Source organism: Nomascus leucogenys, chromosome 21 (genome assembly GCF_006542625.1).
Source record: "Nomascus leucogenys isolate Asia chromosome 21, Asia_NLE_v1, whole genome shotgun sequence".
Lineage (NCBI taxonomy): Eukaryota > Metazoa > Chordata > Mammalia > Primates > Hylobatidae > Nomascus > Nomascus leucogenys.
Window position 1 is genome coordinate 20,315,804 of NC_044401.1, and position 25,170 is coordinate 20,340,973.

At 36.5% G+C, this 25,170-nt stretch overlaps 1 protein-coding gene across 1 annotated transcript in view; it reads left to right on the forward strand.

The window, feature by feature from the left end:
- The window catches only part of ABI3BP (ABI family member 3 binding protein), a 247,464-nt gene that overhangs the window by 49,982 nt on the left and 172,312 nt on the right, over positions 1 to 25,170 (forward strand). The window contains exon 2 of the mRNA XM_030802139.1: positions 18,561 to 18,740. Coding sequence (XP_030657999.1) covers positions 18,561 to 18,740 — 180 coding nt within the window. The remainder of the gene's footprint in view (positions 1 to 18,560; positions 18,741 to 25,170) is intronic.

Sequence of the window (25,170 nt, forward strand, 5' to 3'; positions counted from 1 at the left end):
AGTCATTATATGGTTTTATCTGCACTTACTACTAAGAATTTAGTTAAGTGTAGTAATTGTCTATTATAAATAGAAGAGTTGATAGTTTTGTTTCCCTGGTAAATAGCATTATAAGTAAATAATCTGGAAAATTAGAAATATACATATATAATTTCACTTTTTCTTGGAAAAAAATTTATCACCATATAATCAACATTTAAAAAATAGTACAATCAAAAGAGGCTGATTATGAAGACAACTGGAAGATGTAAAAATGTTGGCTTTAATAACTATCTGAATACTACTGTGACAATAACAACAAAACGCTACTGATGCATGCAACAAAACTGATGTATCATCAAGACATTTTAAGTGCAAGAAACCTTACATAAAAGACTACATACTGTGTGATTTTATTTAATCGAAGAGTCTAGAACAGGCAAACTAATCTATGATAGTAAAATTAAGAACAATAGTTCCTGGGAGGATGTGGTGGGAATGAACTGGGAAGGGGCATGAGGAAATTTTCTGGGTTGATGATGATATTATAAATCTTGATAAAGGTTTGGGTTACATAGACGTATGGCATTTGGGGAAAACAGTAATGTATAGTTAAGATTTATGTATTTCATTGTACCTAAATTTTATCTCAAAAGAAAAATATAAATAAATATTAAACTTTCGTTAATGGCATGCATACTGAAGTGTTTGGGGGTGAAGGGTACTGAAATTCAGTTGACATGGAAATTAATTAAAAATTAAGATGGATTGAATGATGGACAGAGGGATGGAGAGATGGAAACGTATATGATAAATGAGTAAGACAGGAATCATTGACTTTTGGTTGCTGCCTTATGGATGTGCTCTGCACAATTCGAGTTTTTGTATGTTTAAAATTTTTTATAATAAAATGTTGCAAAATAACTCATCTTTGATTTTAAATCTCTAAATATATTGGTTAGATTTAAAGACACATAATTGACATTCAGAAGTTAGTAGTATTCCAGACATAACATTTTACCTTATGTGTCTCCAGAAATAGTTCTCAGAAACCCTAATTAACAGAATTTGTTCACAGACCAAAATATGTGTAAAAGTCTCATGATAGGAAATTTAACAGAGTTTTGAGTGAAGTTTCTTTTCTCCATACTGTATTGAATATCTGTAAATGTCTTTCAAATGACATTGGGCCCATTAATTTTATTGTCGATGCACTGAATTTTAAAAGAGTAATGGCTCTCAAACTTGAGTATTCGCCAGAATATCCATACAGCTTGTCGAAATACAGATTGCTGCCCCCAGAGTTTCTAATTCGATAGGTCTGGGATGGGGTCTGTTTCTAATTCAATAGGTCTGGGATGGGATCTCACAAGTTCCCAGATGATGTTGATTCTCTAATCCAGAGACCACATTTTCAGAGCCCTGGAATTGAGCCTAGCCCATCTTCCATCAAGAGCACTTCATACCATCACTTCTTACTTTAAAGAGCAACAGAATGTAAGCAAATCATCTCCATGAAATTTCATGAAAATAAGCAAAGAACAAAAAGAAGGGAAATGAGTCTTGTTAAATTCCTTAGCCTATTGGGTTACTTTTCTATGTATTAAAAAACAATAATGTCTAAAACACCAAAAGCAATGGCAACAAAAGCCAAAATTGACAAATGGGATCTAATTAAACTAAAGAGCTTCTGCACAGCAAAAGAAACTACCATCAGAGTGAACAGGCAACCTAAAAATTGGGAGAAAATTTTTGCAACCTACTCATCTGACAAAGGGCTAATATCCAGAATCTACAATGAACTCAAACAAATTTACAAGAAAAAACCCCATCAAAAAGGGGGTGAAGGACATGAACAGACACTTCTCAAAAGAAGACATTTATGCAGCCAAAAAACACATGAAAAAATGCTCATCATCACTGGCCATCAGAGAAATGCAAATCAAAACCACAATGAGATACCATCTCATACCAGTTAGAATGGCCATCATTAAAAAGTCAGGAAACAACAGGTGCTGGAGAGGATGTGGAGAAATAGGAACACTTTGACACTGTTGGTGGGACTGTAAACTAGTTCAACCATTGTGGAAGTCAGTGTGGCAATTCCTCAGGGATCTAGAACTAGAAATACCATTTGACCCAGCCATCCCATTACTGGGTATATACCCAAAGGACTATAAATCATGCTGCTATAAAGACACATGCACATGTGTGTTTATTGCGGCACTATTCACAATACCAAAGACTTGGAACCAACCCAAATGTCCAACAACGATAGACTGGATTAAGAAAATGCGGCACATATACACCACAGAATACTGTGCAGCCATAAAAAATGATGAGTTCATGTCCTTTGTAGGGACATGGATGAAACTGGAAATCATCATTCTCAGTAAACTATCGCAAGGACAAAAAACCAAACACCACATGTTCTCACTCATGTTCTCATGAACAATGAGAACACATGGACAGAGGAAGGGGAACATTACACTCTGGGGACTGTTGTGGGGTGGGGGGAGTGGGGAGGGACAGCATTAGGAGATATACCTAATGCTAAATGACGAGTTAGTGGGTGCAGCAAACCAACATGGCACATGGATACATATGTAACAAACCTGCACATTGTGCACACGTACCCTAAAACTTAAAGTATAATAATAATAAGTTAAAAAAAAATGACTAAGAATCTGCCATTTTTCCAAAGTGGTAACAGAAAAAGTATTACAAAATAAACTTTGACACCTTGTATTTTTCTCCTTTCTTCCCTACCTGCTTTTGGTATATCTATCCTCATGGGATAAAAACTATTTTTGTGACTAATTAAACAAAACTAAAGGGACGTTTTCTATATATATTCTTTCTTCCACCCCTTTTATATCAGGTTCAGAATCCCTCAACTGTAGCATTATTTTACTAATTCTGCTAATCATGCTACACTGAAATAACTGACTTATTCATCTACCCTATTTACTAGAATGTCCAGTCTTTGCCATCAGACATATCATATTTGAATTTGTGTCACTAATGCCTACCACTAACAAAAGGAATAAAATAAAAAGCAGATAAGTAAAAATATATTTGCCCCAAGGTAAATGTACATTTTATTTAGTTTTTTTGATCAGTTGAAGTTAACCATGTCACTGTCCCACTTCCCTTACAGCAAATACCTATATATGATCATTGATTGTGTGAGGTTGCCTCTCCCACCTTCCCCTTCCAAAAAAACCCCAGCGCACTTCAAAGTTTAAAGAGTAACTTTACCATAATCAGATTGAGGGAATGTGTGCAATTGACACCTGTGTATGTCTCAGAATGAAGTGTCTTCTTAAGAATGAGAGACTGTTGACTTAGAAAGTAGTCTTTGAAAAGCAATTTTCCTACTTGGCTGTTGGTTGGGTTACAAAGTCAGTAATGTAGTTATTGCTCCTTTGGTAAAACTATTAGCCTTTCCAAATGGTCCTGAAATGTCCACATTGGCAGTTTCAGTCTGTCTCATTCAGTCATCCAAATTCACCAGACGGTGAAGTATTGGCCTGAGGAATCAGAGCACTGGGAATTCTGACCAAGGTGGAAACTGTGGTGGTTTTAGCTGAATTGGAACTTGTTTGTGCAAACAGCTGGGCAAACAGATATAAAGTGCCCCATTAGGAAGTGAAGATTTTCCCCCTTGGACTTTTTGTAAAGTGACATTTGTTTCTAAATTCGAAAGTAACCATCTTTTGGGTATTTGGTGACCAAAATGTCCTAATAAAAAGCTCACTAGTTGACTCCTGGGAATTATGGATCTATGGGTATTGCTTGGGTGTGGCTTTATGAAGGGAGTGCTCCAGGTGAACTGAGACTTTTAATTTCCTGGACTCTGAGAACACATGTTGCATGTGGGAGCATGTCTTCCAGCTGGCAGACTTACAACAAGGCATCTTGGAGAGGGAATGTGCTGTTCTGCTTGCCCTGGAGCAGAGATCATGGAATGCTGTCATTTGAGCTTCTTGCTAACATATGTTCATGTATAAGTAAAGTCAAGTTTTGATTTTTTAAAAAAGCCCCGATTCCTTGGCACTGAGGCAGCTATCTATGTGGCTTATGGGACTTTTACCATAGCTTTTATTCTGCACATTTTTTAAAATGTACTTATTCTTTGGATTTATACAAATCTTGCTTTATTTAATAATTTTAATCAGAATTTTTTCCTGTGTTTTCTGATTTGTGTTTATAGAACACAAATAGGGATGCTATCTATCCACCTCTAAATCTGTGTGCTATTAATTTACAAAAGTCCAGAATTGCTTTTCCTCTATATTCTTATTTAAATTCCTGACTCATCATATCAGATATATATATATATAGTGAAGTAATTTCCTTTGTAAATGAGGGATTACCATGTCCAAAGTGTTTGTAGCTGAGTTCCTATCTAGCTTGCACCAGGCATCCTACTACTAGTATCCCTAATTACCAGTAACAGCAGAATTAAGAGGCAGGGAAGATAAACATGAAAGGCATGCAGTAAGAAGGGCAGGATGGGTGGGGTGGCTTGAGGCCTATGAGGAAATGTCGGAATGGTAGGTTGGTTACCCTTATCAAATCTTTCATTTGTGTAAGTAGCAACTATTTTTGCATGGCCTTTGTGAATGTGGCTAATGTATATAGTCACAAATAAAAGATGGTTTGAATGGTGCCATAATAAAGATGATTGTTGCGGGAAGTCAGGGACCCCAAATGGAGGGACTGGCTGAAGCCATGGCAGAAGAATATGGATTGTGAAGATTTCATGGACATTTATTAGTTCCCCAAATTAGTGCTTTTATAATTTCTTATGCCTGTCTTTACTGCAATCTCTAAACATAAATTGTGAAGATTTCATGGACACTCATCACTTCCCCAGTCAATACCCTTGTGATTTCCTATGCCTGTCCTTTTATTTCTTAATCCTGTCAGCTGAGGAAGATGTATGTCACCTCAGGACCATGTAATAATTGCGTTAACTGCATAAATTGTAGAGCACGTGCGTTTGAACAAATATGAAATCTGGGCACCTTGAAAAAAGAACAGGTTAACAGCAATTGTTCAGGGAATAAGAGAGATAACCTTAAACTGTGAACGCCGGTGAGCTGGGCGGAACAGAGCCATATTTCTCTTCTTTCAAAAACAAATGGGAGAAATATCACTGAATTCTTTTTCTCAGCAAGGAACATCCCTGGGAAAGAGAATACGTGCCTGGGGGTATAGGCCTATAGACGGCCCCCCGGGTGTGGTCTTCTCCTGTGGTCTGTAGACTGTAGGGGTGAAATAGACCCCAGTCTCCCATAGTGCTCCCAGGCTTATTAGGAAAAGGAAATTTCCACCTAATAAATTTTGGTCAGACCAGTTGCTCTCAAAACCCTGTCTCCTGATAAGATGTTATCAATGACAATGGTGCCCGAAACTTCATTAGCAATTTTAATTTCTCCCCGGTCCTGTGGTCCTGTGATCTAGCCCTGCCTCCATTTGCCTTGTGATATTCGATTACCTTGTAAAGTACTTGATGTCTGTGACCCACACCTATTCTCACACTCCCTCCCCTTTTGAAAATCCCTAATAAAAACTTGCTGGTTTTTGCAGCTTGTGGGGCATCACGGAACCTACCAACATGTGATGTCTCCCCCGGACGCCCAGCTTTAAAATTTCTCTCTTTTGTACTCTGTCCCTTTATTTCTTAAGCCGGCTGATGCTTAAGGAAAACAGGAAAGAACCTACGTGACTGTCGGGGCAGGTTCCCCGATAGATGATAAAATAAATAAAGATAAATAAAGATAAAATAGATAAAGACAATAAAAAGATGGTTTGAATGAGTTTTGCACTGCATAACCTGAACAACCGTCAGCGACATCTCTCTTTCTGGAAGACATGTTTTAGAGCAGCTACATGTTCATTGCCCATTAATTCTCTGTAAGCACTCAGAAATTCCCTACTGGAACCCAGTAAAACTCCATTCCCAAAGAGTTGGGATGACAGTGATGGACAATCTGGGATTTTGAGAAAAGATTGCAGCCTAGAGATCCAGAGAGCCAGGATAAAATGAGATACACGGAATTGGTAGTTGGAATATAAGAACTTTAAATTTAGAAAGGATTTGCCTAACAATTATTCTGTGTTTCTAATTACAATTCTGCACACACACATGCACCGCCCAACAATGTCTACCACCACCAAAGCAATTTAATTCCTTCCACCTACTTTGTTCTTTCATGCCATCATACCACTGCAGGAGGGGCCATGACTTTGTTCATCTCTACAACCACCTTACACAGACTCTTGTTCTGATGGAAGCTCATGTAAGCATCTTGCTGTTTCAGCACTGGTGAAAACACTTTTAATACTGTCTAATATTACTTAATCGATAACATTTAATTTTCATTCTCCTTATTTAGCTGAAGCTGCCGTGGTTTTTTGTTATGAAAATTTCCACTAGCATCACTGACTTTCAGCTTGTCTTTGATAAGAAAAAAGTCATTTTACAGACTAACACACAAGACTACACATTTCTATATAAGGATCAGGAACAACTGAAGATACTTGTATAATTGCCTCTGGCCACTCTCTTCACAGTGACTCTTCACTGTCACAGGGAAATTACTGCAACTCCATGGTTTTTTCCTTTTAATACCTTTCCTTGGATTCCTGGTGGCAGGACAGGGAGAGTCATTTCAACAGAAAGCCTATGCTATGTGATCGCTTTTCGACTCCCTAAGAATTAAAGAAAATGTTAAATTATTGCCAACCCCTATGTTTGCTTGTTTGTTTTTTTTTAACTTTTAGGTTCAGGGGTACATGTGCAGGTTTGTTATATAGGGAAACTCATGTCACAGGAGTTTGTTGTATAGATTAATTTGTCACCCAGCTACTAAGCCTAGTACACAATAGTTATTTTTTCTGATCCTCTCCCTCCTCCCACCCTCCTCCTTCAAGTAGGCACCAGTGTGTGTTGTTCCCCTCTTCATGTCCATATGTTCTCATTGTTTAGCCCGCATTTATAAGTGAGAACTTGCAGTATTTGGTTTTCTGTTCTTGTGTTAGTTTACCAAGGATAATGGCCTCCAGCTCCATCTATGTTCCCACAAAGGACTTTCTCTTGTTCTTTTTTAAGATTATAGTTTGTATATCTTGGCATTAAAGTTTAATTTAATACAATCTATGTCACATACTATGATTTTTGGAAGCTTCTGACAGTGAGTGCCCTGCTTAATACATAAATAATACTTGAGATGTGACATCTTGACAGCTCCTTAATAAGCTGATGTGACCATAAAGGCATTGGAATGTTTCCTACTTGTAACCCACTGTCAAAGAAGAGCATAGACTACATTTGAAACTTAGCATTGTCAGTTCTTAGAGCATAATAATTCCTGAAAAGGACTTGCTAACTTTATATATGTTGAGTGGTGAATAATAATGTTAGACACTGTTAAAACTAATTCTGCCAGTGCTGTAAGACCCTTGAATGACCTTCCATCAGGAGAGTCTGTATAGGGTGGTTACGGAGATGAGGAAAGTCATAGCCCATTCTACAGTAGCGTAATGGCATGCCAGACAAAAGACTCAACTATGTTGTGTATGTAGGTAATTTGTTCTGTTTTATTGCTGAGCTATATCTCATTGTAGGGATGAGCTATAAATATTTATCTGTTCAACTGTTGATGGACATTTGGGTTTGTTTCTAGTTTGGCACTGCTTTAAATATTTGCACACAAGTTTTTGCACAGACTTGTGTCTTCATTTCTCCCGAGTAAATACCTAGGAATGAAATTAATAGGTTATTAGCTAACTGACAAGCATTTTCCCAAGTGGTTAGACCATTTAAAATTTACACTCGAAATGTATGAGAGTTCCAGATGTACTACATTTTTCCTGACACTTAGGATTAGCAGTCTTTAATTTCAGCCATTCTTATGTGTAATATTTCACTGTGGTTTTAATTTGCATTTCCCTAATGACTCATGATATTAACCAAAAGTTGGTAAATTATGACCTGCAGGCCAAATCCAGCCCACTGCCTGTTTTTATAAATATCGCTCTATTGGCAAACAATTTCAAAAGCTAGCGGAAGACAAGGAATAGTAAAATCAGAGCAGAAATGGAGGAGACAGAGACACGAAAAACCCTTCAAAAAATCAGTGAATCCAGGAGCTGGTTCTTTGAAAAGATCAACAAAATAGATAGACCACTAGCCAGGCTAATAAAGATGAAAAGAGAGAAGAATCAAATAGATGCAATAAAAAATGGTAAAGGGGATATTATCACCGATCCTACAGTAATAAAAACTACCATCAGAGAATACTAGAAATGCCTCTATGCAAATAAACTAGTAAATCTAGAAGAAACAGGTAAATTCCTGGACACATAACCCTCCCAAGACTAAACCAGGAAGAAGCTGAATCCCTGAACAGACCAATAACAAGTTCTGAAATTGAGGCAGCAATTAATAGCCTAACAACCAAAAAAAAAGTCCAGGATCAGACAGATTCACAGCCGAATTCTACCAGAGGTACAAAGAGGAGCTGGTACCATTACTTCTGAAACTCTTCAAAACAATAAAAAAAGAGGGATTTCTCCCTAACTCATTTTATGAGGCCAGCATCATCCTGATACCAAAACCTGGCAGAGACACAACAAAAAAAGAAAATTTCAGGCCAATATCCTTAATGAACATTGATGCAAAAATCCTCAATAAAATACTGGCAAACCGAATCCAGCAGCACATCAGAAAGCTTATCCACCACGATCAAGTCAGCTTCATCCCTGGGATGCAAGGCTGGTTCAACATATGCAAATCAATAAACATAATCCATCAAATAAACTGAACCAATGACAAGAACCACATGATTATCTCAACAGATGCAGAAAAGGCCTTCAACAAAATTCAAAGCCCTTCATGCTAAAAACTCTCAATAAACTAGGCATTGATGGAACATATCTCAAAATAATAAGATTTATGACAAACCCATAGCCAATATCATACTGAATGGGCAAAAACTGGAAGCATTCCCTTTGAAAACTGGCACAAGACAAGGATGCCCTCTCTCCCATTCCTATTCAACATAGTGTTGAAAGTTCTGGCCAGGGCAATCAGGCAAGAGAAAGAAATAAAGGGCATTCAAGTAGGAAAAGAGGAAGTCAAATTGTCTCTGTTTGCAGATGACATGATTGTATATTTAGAAAGCTCCATCGTCTCAGCCCAAAATCTCCGTAAGCTGATAAGCAACTATAGCAGTCTCAGGATACAAAATCAATGTGCAAAAATCACAAGCATTCCTATACACCAAGAACAGACAAACAGAGAGCCAAATCATGAGTGAACCGCCATTCACAATCGCTACAAAGAGAATAAAATACCTAGGAATCCAACTTACAAGAGATGCAAAGGACCTCTTGAAGGAGAACTACAAACCACTGCTCAAGGAAGTAAGAGAGGACACAAACAAATGGAAAAACATTCCATGCTCATGGATAGGAAGAATCAATATCGTGAAAATGGCCATACTGCCCAAAGTAATTTATAGATTTAATGCTATCCTGATGAAATTACCATTGACTTTCTTCACAGAATTGGAAAAAACTACTTTCAGTTTCATATGGAATAAAAAAAGAGCCTGCATAGCAAAGACAATCTTAAGCAGAAAGAACAAAGCTGGAGGCATCACACTATCTGACTTCAAACTATACTAAAATGCTACAGTAACAAAAACATTATGGTACTTGTACCAAAACAGATATATAGACCAGTGGAACAGAACAGAGGCCTCAGAAATAACACCACATATCTACAACCATCTGATCTTTGACAAACCTGACAAAAACAAGAAATAGGGAAAGGATTCCCTATTTAATAAATGGTATTGGGAAAACTGGCTAGCCATAAGCCAAAAAGCAGAAACTGGATCCGTTCCTTACACCTTATACAAAAATTAACTCAAGATGGATTAAAGACTTAAACGTAAGATCTAAAACCATAAAAACCCTAGAAGAAAACCTAGGCAATACCATTCAGGACATTGGCATGGGCAAAGACTTCATGACTAAAACACCAAAAGCAATGGCAACAAAAGCCAAAATAGACAAATTGGATCTGATTAAACTAAAGAGCTTCTGCACAGCAAAAGAAACTATCGTCAGAGTGAACAGGCAACCTACAGAATGGGAGAAAATTTTTGCAATCTACCCATCTGACAAAGGGTTAATATCCAGAATCTACAAAGAACTTAAACAAATTTACAAGAAAACAACCCCATCAAAAAGTGGGTGAAGGATATGAACAGACACTTCTCAAAAGAAGACATTTATGCAGCCAACAAACATACGAAAAAAAACTCATCATCACTGGTTATTAGAGAAATGCAAATCAAAACCACAATGAGATACCATCTCATGCCAGTTAGAATGGTGATCATTAAAAAGTCAAGAAAAAACATGCTGGAGAGGATGTGGAGAAATAGGAATACTTTTACACTGTTGGTGGGAGTGTAAATTAGTTCAACCATTGTGGAGGACAGTGTGGCGATTCCTCAAGGATCTAGAACTAGAAATACCATTTGACCCAGCAATCCCATTACTGGGTATATACCCAAAGGATTATAAATCCTTCTACTATAAAGACACATACACACATATGTTTATTGCGGCACTGTTCACAATAGTGAAGACTTGGAACCAACCTAAATGCCCATCAATGATAGACTGGTTAAAGAAAATGTGGCACATACATACCATGGAATACTATTTAGCCATAAAAAAGGATGAGTTCATGTCCTTTGTAGGGACATGGATGATGCTGGAAACCATCATTCTCAACAAACTAATGCAAGAACAGAAAACCAGACACTGCATCTTCTCACTCATAAGTGGGAGTTTAACAATGAGAACACATGCACACAAGGAGGGGAACATCACACACCAGGGCCTGTTGGGGGGTGGGGGGTTAGGGGAGGGGTAGCATTAAGAGAAATACCTAATGTAGATGATGGGTTGATAGGTGCAGCAAACCACCATGGCACGTGTATACTTATGTAACAAACATGCATGTTCTGCACATGTACCCCAGAACTTAAAGTATAATTTTAAAAATTATTATTGGATTAAAACAAAAAAAATCACTCTATTGGAACTTAGTCATGTCCATTTGTTTATATGATGTCTATTGCTGCTTATGTGCTATGATGGCAGAGTCGAATGGTTGTGGTACAGAACATCTGTCCTGACAAGCCTAAAATATTTACTATCTGACCCCTTACAGACAATATCTCCCAAACCCAGATGTTGCTCATTTTTTCATGTGCTTCTTGGCTATCCTATGTCTCCTTTAATGAGAAATCTATTTAAATTTTGGGGGTTTTTTCAACCCATCATCTTATTGAATAGAAAGAATTATTTTATGTACATAAATACAAGTCCTTCAATAGATATATATATTGCAAATATTTTCTCTCAATGGGTGGCTTGCCTTTTTTTCTTGTTCTTTTAAAATTCAAAACTTTAAAAATTTGACCTAGTCCAATTTATCAGTTTTTAAAATCTGTGCTTCATATGCCATATTTCAACTGACAGGAGTTGACTTTATTATTTTGATATCTTAGAAAATTTTATTTTTTATAATGAAATAAGTAGCTGAGTAAGTATAGAGTTTGGCACTGTAAGTGAAAATTGTGCAATAAAAGAAGAACACACTATGGATAAGAATAGGGTTATGCGTTTAATCCTGAAATGATGTTATTATTTTATTGACATCAGTATTATAGCTATTCTTTTACTTAGTATCTTATGGCAATTAATGCGGTACCTGATCTGTTTTAAGTCTATATGTGCTATTTAGAATAATCTTAATTTCTTTGTTAGTGTCTGCCACATTGAAAACATAAAATAATAATTGTTGCTACACTAATAAGTATTATCTACTTTTAGAAGAGTGCTTTAATATTTTGCAGCTTTTCTCTTGAAGTAATTTTATTATGTTGACCAACTTGATATCAACAATTTAAACCACATTCTGAAATATTCTGGAGAATGTAAGATAACCTTATGAAAGATTAGATATGAAAGAATTCCGCCTACTAAATGGATTATAATGATGATTCCTTTCTCTCCTGTAAGCGACTGGATGTCCATGATAGTTTAGCTTGTCTCACTGAGTACCATGTATTAGGGCTATGTGTCTTTTTGGTAAAATGGTTTTTATTCCTTTGGGTATATACCCAGTAATGGGATTGCTGGGTTGAATGACAGTTCTGTTTTAAGTTCTTTGAAAAATCTCCAAACTGCCTTCCACAATGGCTGAACTAATTTACATTCCCACTAGCAGTGTGTAAACATTCCCTTTTCTCCACAACCTCGCCAGCATCTGTTATCTTCTGACTTTTTAATAATAGCCATTCTGATGGTGTGAGATGATGTCTCATTGTGGTTTTGATGTGCATTTCTGTAATGATTAGTGATGTTGGGAACTTTTTCATGTGCTTGTTGGCCACATGTATATCTTCTTTTGAGAAGTGTCTGTTCCTATTATTTGCCTATTTTTAAAAATGGGGTTATTTGGTTTTTCTGCTTGTTGATTTGTTCAAGTTTCTTATAGATTCTGGATATTAGACCTTTGTCAGATGAGTAGTTTGTAAATATTTTCTCCCTTTCTATAGGCTGTCTGTTTGCTCTGTTGATAGTTTTGTTTGCTGTGCAGAAGCTCTTTAGTTTAATTAAGTCCCACTTCTCCATTTTTGTTTTTGTTTGGGAGACTTTGTCATGAAATCTTTGCCAAGGCCTATGTCCAGAATGATATGCCCTAGATTTTCCTCTGAGGTTTTTATAGTTTTAGGTTTTACATTTGTCTTTAATCCATCTTGAGTTGATTTTTATATATGGTGAAAGGAAGCGATCCAGTTTCAGTCTTCTGCATATGGCTAACCATTATCCCACTCCATTTACTGAATAGGGAGTCCTTTCCCTATTTCTTGTTTTTTTTCGGCTTTGCTGAAGATGAGATTGTTGTAGGTGTGTGTCCTTATTTCTGGGCTTTCTAACCTGTTACATTGGCCTATGTGTCTGTTTTTGTACTAGTACCATGCTGTTTTGGTTACTGTGGTCCTGTAGTATAGTTTGAAGGCAGGTAGTTTGATGCCTCCAGCTTTGTTCTTTTTGTTTAGAATTGCTTTGGCTACTTGGACTGTTTTGTGGTTCCATATGAATTTTAGAACAGTTTTTTCTAGTTCTGTGAAAAAAATGTCATTCGTAGTTGATAGAATGAACATTGAATCTGTACATTGCTGTGGGCAATATGGCCATTTTACCAATATTGATTCTTCCTATTCATGAGCATGAGATGTTTTCCATTTTTTGTATCATCTTTGATTTCTTTCAGCAGTGTTTCGTAATTCTTGTTGTAGAGATCTTTTACCTCCATGGTTAGCTGTATTCCTAGGTAGTTTTTTTTTTTTTGTAGCTGTTGTGAATGGTATTGTATTCTTGATTTGGCCCTTCGTTTGGAAATTATTGATGTATAGAAATGCTACTAATTTTTGTCCGTTGATTTTGTATCCTGAAACTTGCTGAAGTTATCATTTCTAGTAGCCTTTGGGCAGAGACTACAGGATTTTCTAGGTACAGAATTATATTATCTGCAGAGAAACAGTTTGACTTCCTCTCTTCCTATTTGTATGTCTTTTATTTCTTTCTCTTTCCTGATTGCTCTAGCTAAGACTTTCAGTACTATGTTGAATAGGAATGGTGAGAGCGGGCATCCCTGTCTTATGCCAGTTCTCAGAGAAAATGCTTCCAGCTTTTGAATGTTCAGCATGATGTTGGCTGTGGGTTTGTCATAGATGGCTCTTATTATTTTGAGCTATGGTCCTTCAATGCCTAGTTTGTGGAGGATTTTAACATGGAAGGATGTTGAATTTTATCAAAAGCCTTTTGTGCATTTATTGAGATGATCGTGCAGTTTTTGTTTTTAGTTCTGTTTATGTGATGAATCACATTTATTAATTTGCATATGTTAAGCCAACCTTACATCTCAGAAATAAAGCCTACTTCATCATGGCAAATTAGCTTTTTCATGTGCAACTGGATTGATTTGCTAGTATTTTGTTGAGGATTTTTGCATCTATGTTCATCAGGGATATTGGCCTGAAGTTTTCTTTTTTCATTGTGTTTCTGCCAGGTTTTGGTATTAGAATGATACTGGCCTCATAGAATGAGTTATGGAGGAGTCCCTCCTCCTCAATTTTTTGGGGAATAATTTCAGTAGGATTGGTACCAGCTCACCTTTATAGGTAGAATTTGGCTGTGAATCTCTCTGGCTCAGGGCCTTTTCAGGTTGGTAGGCTTTTGGTTACTGATTCAATTTTATAACTCATCAATCTATTCAGGATTTCAATTTCTTCCTGGTTCAATCTTGGGAGGTTGTATGGTTCCAGCAATTTATCCATTTCTTCTAGGTTTTCTAGTTTGTGTGCATAGAGGTATTTGTAATAGTTTCTGAGCATTTTTTGTATTTCTGTGGGATCAGTGGTAATGTCACCTTTGTCATTTCTGAGAAAGACTTTTTAAAAAAGAATTTCATAACACTCTTTGAAATATTAACAGATGCACTAAAGTGTTGCAAACAGAGGATTAGAAACCACCCTCGTAGATCCAAGATTCTACTTTGCAAATATGCAATTTTTTGTCTAAGGCCTACTAGTGTTACTTTCCCAAAATGTTTACATTCTGTTTTTATTTGTTCTCACTCCTGTTGCCATATGCTTTGTTCCTCATATAAGGTGCAATAAAATGTTCTTCCAGTAGTCTTATTTTTCTGTACTCCTGGGCTCTTCTGGTGACATATATATCATTTTTACTTATAGATGTTGTACTAGTTAAGCTTGTATCATGTGGTATTATTTTCTATGATCCCTACCTTAAGGCACTCACCAGAGGTCTTTATACTAACTGTTGAAAGATGTCATTTTATGACTAGTATTCCAAACTATTAAACAAGAATTACACTGAAAATAAATGTATTATCAAAGATTAAACATTAGTGTAGAATGTACATAGGCATACCTCAAATTATCAGAGAAATTGTCCAAGAGTGTAAAATGTCATTTAATACTCATCTGAACATTCATTCAAAGGAACACTTGAACTTATTTATATTGAAGGAAAAAAAAAACTTGCTTAACCTTTTTGCTGACACTGAAAGAGTCAATTTGGTAATAACTGAGTAAGTCAAGGCACATAGGGAAGGCAAACCAAAGATAGAGGGAATCCATCCTGGGTGGACAACCTGAGCAAAGGTGTAGGGCCAAAGCCTCATATGCATTGCAGAATGTGAGAGGATTGTAAGGGTGAAAAACAAATGAGAAATGTTGAAAAGTAATAAGAGAAGAAGTAATGTGTGGTAAGATAATGAAGACATTTGAGTTACTGTCTCTAAAACAAGAACTCAGGTAATGATCTTAAAATTAAGTTTGTGATGCTATATTGAGATGAGATTTGTCTGTGTGTATTTTTCTTTTTCAGAACATTTTAAGTTTAGCTCAAGAGAGTAGTATGAACTGGAATTTTAGAAAAAGTAGAACAGCTAAATGCCAATTCATTTGAATAGTTATATGATTTTAATGTATTTGTGGATATACATTTTTAGAAAAGGGAGAGAGATTGGAGTCATGAAAAGTCCTGTGCACAGGAGGTGGATTACTTCCACTTTGTTTGGAAAAATGCAACAGCCTTCCTTATTCTCATCTGATGTAGCCATCTTTTCCACTTCCCCATGGGAGAAATAATGTGATTCATCAGGCCAGAGTCCATGAGCAAAGGTCTAACGTGATGATGATGCTGTGACTGTTGGCTCTTTGTCAAATATGAATGCAGCCTATGCGTACTAAGATTTGTTAAATGCTCTCTCCCAACTAAGTGTTGGAAATAAGCTGGTTGAGTTTGGATTCGTTGTCAGACTTGAGAGCCTTCTAAGGTAGCAGAATATGTGTTCGATTTTACATTGGTTCCATTCTATTGAGCAGGGTGAAGTAACTAGAGTTAATCTAGGCACATTATTAAAAAGGGAAAAAATTGACTTTGACAAAATCTGTGTTTTATCTGAAGTATAAATCATCTTCTCAAAACCTGGCAAAGTTCGCACAAAACACTAGCAATTGTCACCCCAACTTGAGCATTATGATCTGTGGTGTGGCCACTCCTTACCCTTTTGGACAGTCACAAAGTTCTCAATGAAAAGAGAGCAGTGCAGTCCAGCCTAGAGAGAACCCAAGATCTAGTTTTGACCCACTTTTAACGTGCTGGGTGCCTCAATTTCCTCATTTGAAGGAATTATACTGGCTGATTTATAAGATCCCTTTTCAGATTTTGGATAGGCCACTTGTATCCCTGGGTTTTTATTTTGCCACAGTATAACAATAGCAGTCTGAGATTCAAGAAGTTTATAAAAATGTCATCAAGTTATTGGAAAGTAAAAACTACTATGCGCATACATGGAACCTATAGCCTTAGCTGCTGAGGTATGAATAATCCCCACAACCTGGTATCCAAGAAAGGGTTATTTTTCTTTTTCCAAAGGCCTAATTAAATCATTTTCTGTGGTTATATTGAGGTTGTGCAGGCTGATTTGGGGTGGCGTAGAATAAATTCATTGTGATGATATTGGGGAGCACATGCTGCACAAAAGTGGTGATTGGTGTTTGTACAATCCAAGTCTTTGATTAATGAGAAATAGAATGTGAATTATTAAGTTGGTAAATGCAGTGTTTTCAATAGTGAAAATATTTTTTAAATATTAAATCTTTGGGGAATAAAGAAAAAGCATAATTCAGGTTCACAATCCTTTATCTAAAATCCCTGAGGCCAGACATGTTTTGGAATTCAGAAATTTGGAGAGGAGGGTTAGAAAAGAACTAGGATGCCAAGATTACATATTACATAACTTCCTCAGTGGGGTCTTGATCAACACATTTAACTGAACACATTTCTTCAATGAAACACATGAATAGTCACCCTAGTGGATTAAATAAATATTGAATGACCTCAGGATGGTTTTGACTGGGATGTGTTGCCAGATGAATTTGAGATAAACTTACAAAAAAAAAAGACACAAAAAACTACAGAGTTTTTTGATTTCTGAATCATGGCTAAAGAACTGTGGGCCTGTATTAGTAAGCACTTGTTGAGCAATTACTATATGCCAGGTTTAAGATTGTGCCATTTACATTAACTGACTGACATGATTTGGCTCTATGTCCCCATTCAAATCTCATGTTGAATTGTAATCCCCAATGTTAGAGGTAAGGCCTGGTGGGAGGTGATTGGATCACAAGGGTGGTTTCTAATGGTTTAGCACCCTCCCCCTAGTGATAGAGTTTGCACGAGATCTGGTTGTTTAAAAGTGTGCGGCACCTTCCTCTTCTCTCTCTTCCTCCTGCTCTGGCCATGTGAGATTTGCCTGCTTTCCTTTCTTCTACCATGAAAGTTCCCTGCGGCCTCCCCAGCCATGCTTCCTGTACAGCCTTAGGAACCATGAGCCAATTAAACCTATTTTCTTTATAAATTATGCAGTTTCAGATATTTCTTTATAGCAGTACAACAACAGACTAATACACTAACCTTTGTAAATAACTCAGCAAGAAGGTAAATGTTATATATCACTTAGAAACCAGGAAGATAAGGCTCGAGTATCTTCAGGGGGATGCCAGAGTCACAGAAGTGGGGTTTGAACCTGGTTCCTTCTGGCTGCAAAGGCAAAAGACAATGTGTTTCCTCACCACTTGGTCAAGACCTTTAGTTAGTGTGATTATTTGCCTCTGTTGCCTTAGTAGTTTAAAAATAAATGTCTTGAGAATTTGATTAAGGTCTCTCTTCTCATTCTTGGCATCTCTCTGGGAAAGTTCATCCAATTATCACTTATAAGCTAATGACTTATAAATTATGACCTATAAGCTAAATGGGGGTCTCTACCCCCATCCTGAGTATCACACTTAGAAATCCCACTCACTACTGGGCATTTCCATGTACTCCCAGATGTACTCCCAGTGGAACTAATCATTTTTCTCCTCAACCGTTCTCTGCCTTCCAGCATTCCCTATTCTACCGTCTCAGTTACCCCTAAGACAAAAACCTTTTTTCTTCCCTCCCTTTCCAATTCTGTCAATGACTAAGACCTGTGGATGTGGCACTGGGAAGCCTCATAGAGGAGGCTGGGCGTTTTTGAGCTGTAGTAATTCAATTTTACCAATAAGAAAATTCAGGTCCTTTCACCATACCCAGACAGTGTGTATAAAGCAAAGGTTCTGACCAACTTTGAATAGCCAAAATAAACCAAATTCCATCTACCTGCCCAATAATAAACTACTAAGTATTGAACAGTAAGATATACTTTTTATTCTAGGCTACTCTGTGTTATTAAGCTTCATTTTGGGCATTTCGGTGTGTGTGTGTGCTGTGATGCTGAGTAGCAAAGTAGACAACGTGTGTTTCAAGAGCAATGCCTCTAGCCACCAACACTTGCTGGGAATTTGGGTAGGATGCTAAAAAGGGGAAGTAACAGCCATCAATGTTTTCATTCCCATTGTTAGGTAAAAGGCCAAACCTGAAAGTCCACATCAATACCACAAGTGACTCCATCCTCTTGAAGTTCCTGCGTCCAAGTCCAAATGTAAAGCTTGAAGGTCTTCTCCTGGGATACGGCAGCAATGTATCACCAAACCAGTACTTCCCTCTTCCCGCTGAAGGGAAATTCACAGAGGCTATAGTTGGTAAGGTGTTTGGGTATCGGGCTGGGAAGGAAAGGAGGTAAGAGGTGGTGGGTGTAACATGACCTACAAATCTTGATGTCAAGAACTATTTTTTCTACATCCTTAGCTTAATCAAATGGTAGAATTACAAGACATCTTCATAACTGTTGCAACTCATAGCACAATTCTTTACATTAAAAAAATTATTACATGCAGAAATAGTAATATTCATTGTCCCTGGCCATATAACTTAAAAATTCATAAGGAAAAAAACAGCTGAAATGTCTGGGATTAAGTCTCTGTAACATATTTTATGTGGACTAGTTTTCCTTACTGCTGTATCTTCCTATCTTTTGATAGTACAACTACAGCATTTTGAGTGTCTTTTCATGAAAAGCTACATTTTAAAAAAAGGAAATGTATTACATTTTTAAAAATTAAGAGTATTTCAGAGAAAAAGATTAAAGTTTTTCTATGTATTATAAAATTTTATGTTTCTTTAAAAATGTTTTAAAGTATGTTAAAACGTAAATTGGGGATGTGGATCACTTTTAAGCCTTCTCCAGAAAAATTGTTTGCAAATAAAACCATTTAAGAATAACTTTTTTTAAGCCTGGCACAGTGGTTCACATCTGTAATCACAGCACCTTGGGAGGCTGAGGTAGGTAGATCACTCAAGCCGAGGAGTTCTAGACATGACGAAATCCCCTCTCTACAAAAAAATACAAAAATTTACCAGGCATGGTAGTTCATGCCCTGTAGTCCCAGCTACTTGTGAGGCTAAAGTGGGAGGATCTCTTGAGCCTGGGGAGGTTGAGGCTGCAGTGAGCCGTGATAGCACCACTGCACTCCAGCCTGCGCAACAGAGTGAGACTCTGTCAAATAAATAAATAAATAAATAAATAATATAAATATAAATATTAAGGATTTTTTTTTTTTTTTTTTTTTTTTTTTTTTTTTTTAAAAAAAATAAAATAAAAAAAAAAAAAAAAAAAAAAAAAAAAATAATAATAAAATGTAATTAAAATAATGAAAGGACTTATTGATAGTGTAATATCATTCTATTGTCAAAAAGAAAGAAAAAAAAAAAAAAAAAAAAAAAAAAAAAAAATTAGAGTATCCAGGGTACTTTTTTGTCATGGTTGGTTTTTTTTTTGTATTTTTATTTTTGTTGCCAGACTGGTCTCGTCTGCTGAAGTGATCCCCCCCCCCCGGCCGCCCCCCCCCCCCCCCCCGCCCTGGGCCCCCGCGCGCCCCCCCCCCCCCCCGCCTCCCCCAGACAGGTTTATATTTTGTTCTATTATACGAGTTTATATTTTGTTCCACTGCTAGGATTATTGCTTATGAGCTTTCCTATGAGTTTCAGAAGTGTTATCCTATAAATTCAATTACTTTATATCAGCTCTGATAATATGCAGGGAATGTTGAAGATGAATCTATTTTGTCCTGTAGCCTCTTGTTTCTCACAGAGACGTTTCTGTTGGACTTCAACATCTGGCAACAGAGTAATATTGTTAATTAAGCGTCTAAACTAGATTTTACATAAGACAAACACTTTAAAGCAAACCTACTAGTTTGTTACCAAAAAACTGAGAGGTAAGCATTTCTGACAAATGTAATAACACTAACCTTGACCACAAAAACCATAAAGAAGTCTCACTGTATTCACTCCTTACTATAAAAAGTGACCTGAAGCTGTGTGTTTGCCCTCACACAAATAGAAACAGATGACATATTACCCCTTTTTTCATTGAGCATTAGGATTAATATTTTATTTAGATAGATTTTTTTGTTATATAAATTGAAATTTTGGTCAGTTGTAAGCTTTTTTTCCATATAACGTGAAAAATGTTCGATCTTAAAGTAATAGAAGTCAAATTAGTACTGATTAAAAAAAAGTTCAGAAAACTAAAGAAAATTTGTTGCACAAATATTTTAACCTTTCACTGTTTCAATGATGAAAGTTGATTAAATGGACTAGGGACACTTTTATTTATTTATATTATGATCATTCTTTAAAGTTCTTTATTATGGGAAATTTCAGACAACCAAGGACAGAGTATTAAAATGAACCTTCATATCTCAGCCTGCAGCTTGAATACCTATCACTGTTTTGCCAGACTTGCCCTGTGTATTCTTTCATACAACTGTATTCATTGCTTGGGTATTTAAAGCATAACCAGGTATCACATTTCTTTATCTAAAAATGTTTCAGTATGCATCTCTAACAGATAAAAAATATTTTTAATAACACTGAGTTTATCACTTTATAATAATAATTCCATAATACCATTTTATACCTAGTCCATATTTAAACTTCTCTGGTGATCTTAAAAATGTCTTTTTAGGGTTGGTTTGTGTGAATCAGGATCCAAACAGGTCCATATGATATATTTGATTATGCCTCTTAAGTGTCTTTTATTCTGTAACAATCCTCTCTACCTTCTCTTTTTAAATGTCATTGATTAGAGAAATTGGGTCATTTATCACAGAGAATTTCCATATTCTATATGATAGAATATGGAACTGGTTGCTTCAATTCTGTATTTTTTGAGCTGGCTCCTCCTATCCCCTGTATTTCCTATGAAGATGTAATTAGATCTAGAGGCTGTATTAGATTTGAATTTGGGGGAAGGGGGAAAATGTAGTACTTTATAGGTGGTACTATGTATTTCCTAATGACTCACAAAAAGAGGTGCATAATGGCTGCCTGTCCCATTTAGTGATCCTGAGACTGATGTGTTTAGGTAGTCTCAGCCTGGTCTCTCACAATAAAATTCTCCATCAAATTTTCACCTAATGGTTTTAGCACCTTTTGATAATCATTGCCTAGATCTATTATTTTATTCAGGAGTTATAAACAGCAATTTTCTCATTCTATTATTCTTTCTTCCTATTTTAGCCAATGATAAAGAAGAAATTTCTCTCATCTCCTTTTTTATTTTCCATATATGTTGGTTTTATTAGGTTGGTACAAAAGTTATTGCAGTTTTTGCCGTTACTTTCAGTAAGGAAGGCAGGATAAATTTTCAGTGTTATATGTTGATGCTCTGATTATTTCCGAAGATGACCAGTGACAGTGTTTGTTGGTTGGGTTTTTTTTAGGGCCAATAAGAATGCATTGATTTTTATATATTTAATGGGTTTTTATCAATATATCACTTATCTATGCCTTATGATTCTTTTGGTCTAGCTTAAATATGCTTGATTGTTTACTTTGGTTAACTATAATACTGAAAACTTCTTAAAGTCGAGCTTATGTTTTATTCTTTGGTTATTCATATCAAGATAATTTACATTAAGTAGATAGGCACTAAATATTTGTGCCACAGAATTGGATAGACTTCAGTCTCTGTAGAATATTTAGGCTGGAAGAGGACGTGAGAGATTGTTTAATCTAAGTCCTGTCATCAGGAAAGTAGCTACTGAAGTCATTTAGGGCAGATAAAATAGGTCACTGTGCATCTCAAAGAACCTAGGGACAAAGATTCCACAACTCCTAGAAGGCAATTCCAATTATTATTTTTAAAACTCTTACCTAATATTGTAGATCAATATGTTCTTTTTATTAATTCCTTTTCTCCTCTAGTATTCTGGTGGAAATGAAAAAAACATTCCTCATACATATTTCCTTTTCTGTATTTCTTTAAGTCAAGAAATTTGTGTGCTTCTGCTTTTATTACTTCAAAAATGAACTTTTGTTCCAAGTAAAATGTTATTTTTTGGTTGTTTAAATTGGTTATTTATAGTCTTCCGTGACTGTATTTGCATTAACTGCTCCTAATTGATTAAGCAGCCATACATTAGTTTCCTGCTGCTGCTAAAACAAATTACTACAAATTTGGTGGCTTCAAACATTACAGATTTATTATCTTGCAGTTATAGGTCAGAAATCCAACATGGATCTCACTGAGCTAAAATCAAGGTGTGGGCAGAGCTGCATTCCTTTCTGGAGGCTCTGAGGGGAGAATCTGGTTTTATGTCTTTTCCAGCTTTTAGAGGCTACTGCATTTCTCTTCCACTCAAAGTCAACAACAGTGGGTCAAGCCCTTATCACATCACCATCACCACCATCACCATCACCATCCTGGCCTCCTTTCCTGCTTTCGTCTCCTACTTTTAAAGGCCCTTGTGATTGTAGTAAGCTCATCTGGATAATCCAGGATTCTTTCCCTATTTTAAAATCAGCTGATTAGCAATTGTAATTCCACCTGCAACCTCAGTTCTCCCTTGTCATGCAACCTCACATCTTCACAGATTCTGGGGATTAGGATGTAAGCAAGCTTTGTTGGGTGCATTATCCTGTCTGCCACAAGCTCTGTGTTTAAAATTTGCATCTCTATTCAATTCCCTGTCTGATACCAGTTTACTATGCAATAAATCTCAACTCTGCTCATCTATAGCAGGTGTATTTTTCACAGATATGCTGTGGTGGTTTAGTGTATTTGTAACTATAAAGTGATGAATTAAAGTCCCTTGAGTGCAAAGTGCTATACAAGAGCAAAGAATTTTTATTTCTTTATGGAAAAAAAGCATCACTTACAGCTCCTGCTCTTACTTTCTTTTAGTAGTTTAATAAGGTAGTGGTATGTTTTTCAGTTGCATGGCACCATACTCAAACAGTGAATTACCCTCAGTTTCAAAGCAAATATTAAGTACAGCCTTGTCTGACACATTTCATTTGTTTAATGATATGTTTACCATCATTTTTCATTTTACCATTGAATTGAGAAGCTGTTGTTTATTCAGAAATACTCAAGCTAACATTTAGTGACCTGTGGACTAGGACTTCCACCAAGTAATCATTCATAACCATTTTTACATTTAATACCTATTATCTTTCTATTTAAGTATTGACAGAGATGTTTTTAAGTCACTTACTGCTTTTCCATGCAAAAGTAAGCAAAACCATCCTTTTGCCATTTTGGAAATTAATATTCATATGAAATTTCTGTAAAAATTTATCTAAGATTGTACTAGAGGGGGCAGTAGGAAAAATAGTATTTTCCCCAGTGGCTATTAATAAATATTAATGGCCTCCAGAGCCCTGTGATGACGTGATAAAACATGATTCACACTTCATAGATCCTCTAAGTTCCTATGTCTTTTTTTTTTTACTCACATCACGAATGTTCTCACTCCTGGTTAACATTTTAAGTTTCTGCTGCCTTCTTTTATGGTCAGCTGCTAGTAATTTTGCTAATGTCTCATTAGCTGAGAACTTTCTCAGCGTCGACCTTTAAAGACTCATACTTAATAATGTTCTGTTGACATCTGAAAACACTTTAATCAGTGTCACCTGCAGAGGAAGACCTAGCGCCATCAATTATGTGGTGCACGTTGAAGAATTACTTTAGTATCCTTACTGCAGAGAAGGCTTAAGTTTAAATACATGTGTTCACTATGACAAATTCTGATTGAAGATTTTGTCTTCCAACCAGGTGTTAGGACTCCAAAGGGACTAATGGGGTGCAAATGTTTTAATTCTCGTGTTCTCACAGCTGCTAACCCTCACACATTTCCCTAAGGGAGTGCATTTCTCACACTCAGCACAGGCCTCTCAGTCATATCTTGCCTATAACTCCTCCAAGTGATGCCAGCTCTAGTGAGGGAAAGGACGCAGTGCTAACGCACTGGAAATGCTCTAAGCTGAAAAAAGTCCTGGACAAGGATGCTAAAATCTGTATTCTAGGAAAGATCAGCCTTCATTTGAGAGGCAGCATGGTGTGCGGAAAAAATACCTATTTACTTTTGAGTCAGACAGACCTGGGTTCAAATTCAACACGACTTATTGTGGAATAGTTGTGGGTAAGTAGTTTAAATTATCTGCATTATATTTTTCTCATTTCTAAAATAGAGAATAATCTTCCAGAAGCATTGTAAAGACTATGGCTGAATCATATAAAGAAGCTAATATAGGCTGGGTGTGGTGGCTCATGCCTGTAATCCCAGCACTTTGAGATGCCGAGGCGGGTGGACCACGAGGTCAGGAGTTCAAGACCAGCCTGTCCAAGATAGTACAGACAGATACCCTGTCTGTACTAAAAATGCAAAAATTAGCCACGCATGGGTGCGGGTGCCTGTAATTCCAGCTACTCGGGAAGCTGAGGCAGAGAATTGCTTGAACCTGGGAGAGGGAGGTTGCAGTGAGCCAAGATCACGCCACTGCACTCCAGCCTGGGTGTCAGAGCAAGACTCCATATCAAAAAATATATATATATATATACATATATTAAAAAGCCAATATAAACTCTAGCACACAGTAGGCATGTTTTATGAATTTTGTCAGTTGCTGTTATAACAAGCAGAGTGGCCTTGGATAATTTACCTAACACTTCTGAGCTTTGTTTGTCTCAATTGCTAATAACTATTGGGTTAACTTTCTACTAAAGTTCTGGCCAGCTCTAAGAGGTTACTGCCTACGTTGAAAAAGCTTGGTCTAAGTGGCAGT